This window comes from Lottia gigantea, assembly GCF_000327385.1.
Source record: "Lottia gigantea unplaced genomic scaffold LOTGIsca_116, whole genome shotgun sequence".
Taxonomy (NCBI): Eukaryota; Metazoa; Mollusca; class Gastropoda; family Lottiidae; genus Lottia; species Lottia gigantea.
This window is the reverse complement of record NW_008707145.1, coordinates 281070-284881: the sequence shown is the minus strand read 5'-3', so window position 1 is coordinate 284881 and position 3812 is coordinate 281070. Positions and strand designations below refer to the sequence as shown.

The 3812-nt window shown below is 35.4% G+C and overlaps 1 protein-coding gene across 1 annotated transcript; it reads left to right on the top strand.

Annotated features, from left to right (window-relative positions):
• Positions 1 to 1594: 1594 nt before the first annotated feature.
• LOTGIDRAFT_137546 (hypothetical protein) lies at positions 1595 to 3557 on the top strand (the record flags this gene model as incomplete). The annotated part of the gene is made up of 4 exons (XM_009047735.1): positions 1595 to 1741; positions 2240 to 2457; positions 2954 to 3074; positions 3369 to 3557. 4 exons carry the CDS (start codon positions 1595 to 1597, stop codon positions 3555 to 3557), a joined length of 675 nt encoding a protein of 224 aa, XP_009045983.1.
• Positions 3558 to 3812: the final 255 nt, after the last annotated feature.

Genomic DNA, 3812 nt, shown 5'->3' with positions numbered 1-3812 from the left:
GATTATAAAGGCGTTTTCTGACCATTCTATGCACTTCAGGAACACTTTCACTTAAATATTCCGAGTGCACAAAATATTAGAAAAATATCAAAAATCACGTTTTACTTCAATGCTACTTTTCCTCCTTGTGACCTTGACCAGTGCTTTTATAGGAGGGTATATTCAGTAACACATAAAACTACTTTTCCATACTAAAAATAATTCAATATAAATTTGTAATATTTGACCAGATATGAACAAATTGGTCTGTTTGTACTATGTCAAGAGGTGTTGACTGATGAATGTGTCATCATCACAGGATATATGGATATTTTTATTGGGGTGTTTTACACTATATAATGTTATAAATAATCATATTATTAAATAGACCAATTGTTATCAGCTCTTTTATGTACAATACTTTCTTTATATTCTTTATTGCCCTCTAAATTCCTTTAATGTTGAATAACAATGGACTGTGATAGTATTTTTATCATGTTTTATGGAGGTCAGTCGAACAATCCTACTTACCCTATTTTGAACCACATCCGGTCCATCCTAGTTAGTGCCATGCCTTAACCACATTAACACAGACAGGACTCACTCCACTAATTCATTTGCCATGTTAAAACACGAAATTCAACCTTCTAACACTTTTTCCCGAAATCTCGTTGAAAGCTTTCCAATATGTCGAATGAAAGCCTGACCAATTCTCAATGTCTCCTAAAAAAATTCATTATATGATGACCATGAAAATTTTGAGCTACAAAAATTGAAAGTAGACTACTACCGGTTATACTCATCCGCTAGAGTTTGGCACTTCACAAAACGACTATTTTTAGAATTAGCCTTCCGCCTTTAGGTCTCTCATCATCTCACCAAATCTGAAAGATAATGCAATTTCAGACATCAAATTCCAAATCCAGACCAAATTTTACCCAAAAATAGGCATGCAAAAACCCCAAAAGGAAGAGAGAAAGAAGATTTCTAAAAATAGCCTTGACTACATACAATCATTTGCATAAAATGTTTTAGTGGAGTGAGTCCAGAGATTCAACCGATAACCTGTTTTGACCATTCCTTGAATCACTAAAGGTTATCTCTCATTGTCCAGTGTTACTGTCTAATTCGTCAATTATTTCAAATATCAGCTTCAAAATAGAACTGATAGGCTTAAAATGACTTTGTGTTGATTTGAATATTAAGATGAGCACATATTTTCACGTCGATCAGAGGGAAATTTTTTGCAATTTTTTTGACAATTTTGGTAGAAATTTATCACCACTATGTTATGTTTTTGAAACTGATGTTCAAATTCGTTGGTAAAATTTGATTTTATGAGAAAGAGTGAAAACAGTAGGTTGCCCATAAGGTAGATTTTGCACTTATACCTAAAAGTTACGCTTTCTTTTCTTTATGCCATAGAGCGCATATCCATATAGATATCGTCATCTCGTCCATAGAAATCGAATAGAACGTTATTCTAATTATTCGGGATATTTTTCACCTTTGAAAAGGGTTTTGAACATTTGAAAACCCTCCAGTATTGTCATTTTAAATCATAACGATGATAATTAAGAAATTAATCGATTCAATTGTTGTGTTTTCAGTATGTATGCCAGTATTGGGATTGTTTTTAGTGGGATCACCTTTCAAACTGGGATTTCACTGCGATGACAGAAGTATACAGTACCCCTACCATCATGATAGTGTGACAGTACCGGTACTATTAGCTGGTGGATTGGGAATACCATTTATCACTGTAAGTGTCCACAGATCACTGTCTAAATTTGAGCCTTTAAATCCATGTTTGTCTAGAAATATCCACATTTGAATGTTAAAATGACGACTCGTTATTTTATGATACCGTGATATATAGAAGAGACATATATAGAATTAGTGAGTAAAATTCCTAATTTGAAGTACTTTTAAAGGAATTGTGCGATTTTCGTACATGTCTAGTACTTCTGAAGACTAAACATATATTCAAACTTAAATCAACACACCCCACCCCCTAAAAAGCCGCAACTGTCTCTTTAAATTAGGCATCTCTAGTATCCCACACCCACCATAGACAATGTTATTGTCCAAAATTCGTGAATAGTTCACATAATCGATAAGGATGTTTTGATCTTCTACTAATGTTACAGATTTCTCTGGTATCCGGTTTTCACGGGTACCAACAAGAGGTTTTGGCACCCCAGATACGGAATTGATTAGGATTGGCCAGTAAATGTTCATACCTGATCTTTGTTTTCAGATTATCATGACGGAGGTATGTCGTATGTTAATACGAAGTAGGAATGATAAGAGACCGTCTGAAATTTGGATCGCGGCTAAAGGAATTGGTCTGTTTTTATTTGGTACTATGGTAACTAAAGTCTTTACTGAAGTCATCAAGTTTTCAACTGGAAGATTACGACCACATTTCATAGATTTATGTCGACCGGACTTCTCTAAGATTAACTGTAGTATTGGGTAAGATCTCTGTTATATTAAAATGAAACTTCTATATTCTTCTACGTAATGCTTCCGAAGACTGAATCCCGAGCATCATTGTTACCCCCCTCTCCGTATCAAAAAATGAAATGAATGGAATTTTACATCCTTCTTTTGTGCACCACGCCATGCAGTGTGCAATATGGGAGATTTTGCCAGGACAGTGGCGTTGACCGACTCGATTTCCTGATATAGAGGAGTTACAGCACAGAACAGCCTAGCCTATTGTCTGAACCGAACACTCTTTCCATGCCAGTCCTTCCGACCTGCATCATTGGCAAGCTGGTTGAAAATCCGAACGGTTCTATCTAGGCCTATTCTATCAGATACCTTTCCAATTTAATCGGTTGCCCTACATGGTTGCCCACTGTGTAAGTCGCCTTGGTTCATAGGGTCCAAACTTTCTATTTCAATATCATTGGATTGTATTTACACACATGTATTTCTTATGTTTTTGATTATTTCTGTTTTCAAGGTATATTATGGAATATGAATGCACGAATAATGAAGTCAGTGAAAAGTTGTTAAGAGCCAGTCGACTATCGTTTCCTTCGGGACATTCATCGTTTGCCACATTTTCAGCTGTGTTTGTTGTGGTAAGTACAAGTTTAGCCGTTTTTTTTAATATGATAATATACTTTGTATCTTAAATGGAAGGTGTTATCCATTAAGCGGTTGCCCGTAATACAAACCATAACGACATATCATGTAGATGGAGAAAAGAGATTCTCAGAACTAAGTGGGTTTATTTTTTAATATATGAGTTAACCTTTTAACAATTCATTTTCAATTTTGTATTTCATTTGTGGATTTGAGGACCCGTGGACTTAGTTCCACTAGTCTGGATGGAAGTTGAACTTTCCATGATTGTTATGAATTATTATTTGTAGCTGTATCTGCAATACAGAATGGTAGTAAGTTTTTCCCACCTGTTGCGACCAGTATTACAGATGTCAGTAATATTATTGGCTGTATGGTGTGGTGTTACTAGAGTCACAGATAATAAACATTTTACATCAGATGTTTTAGGTGGATCTATTCTAGGCAGTGGATTAGCCTGTATAATAGTAAGTCTTTAACCCCAAATACCTTTTATCATGTAGCACGACAACTCCAATATCTACGACCAAAACGTGCGGCAGAACACTTGCTTCTAAAGATGAAGCTGCACATAGACTGTTATCCTCTGAAAGGACCTGGTATGCGGATGGGATATCGGCAAGATTAGGGCATGACATAAAATGTCACTTTTTATGGGAGTTGATCCAATCCAATTTTGGATCGCTAGTTTTTAAGAATTTTCAACATTACAAAGCAAGCTTTTGGTAGGGGTT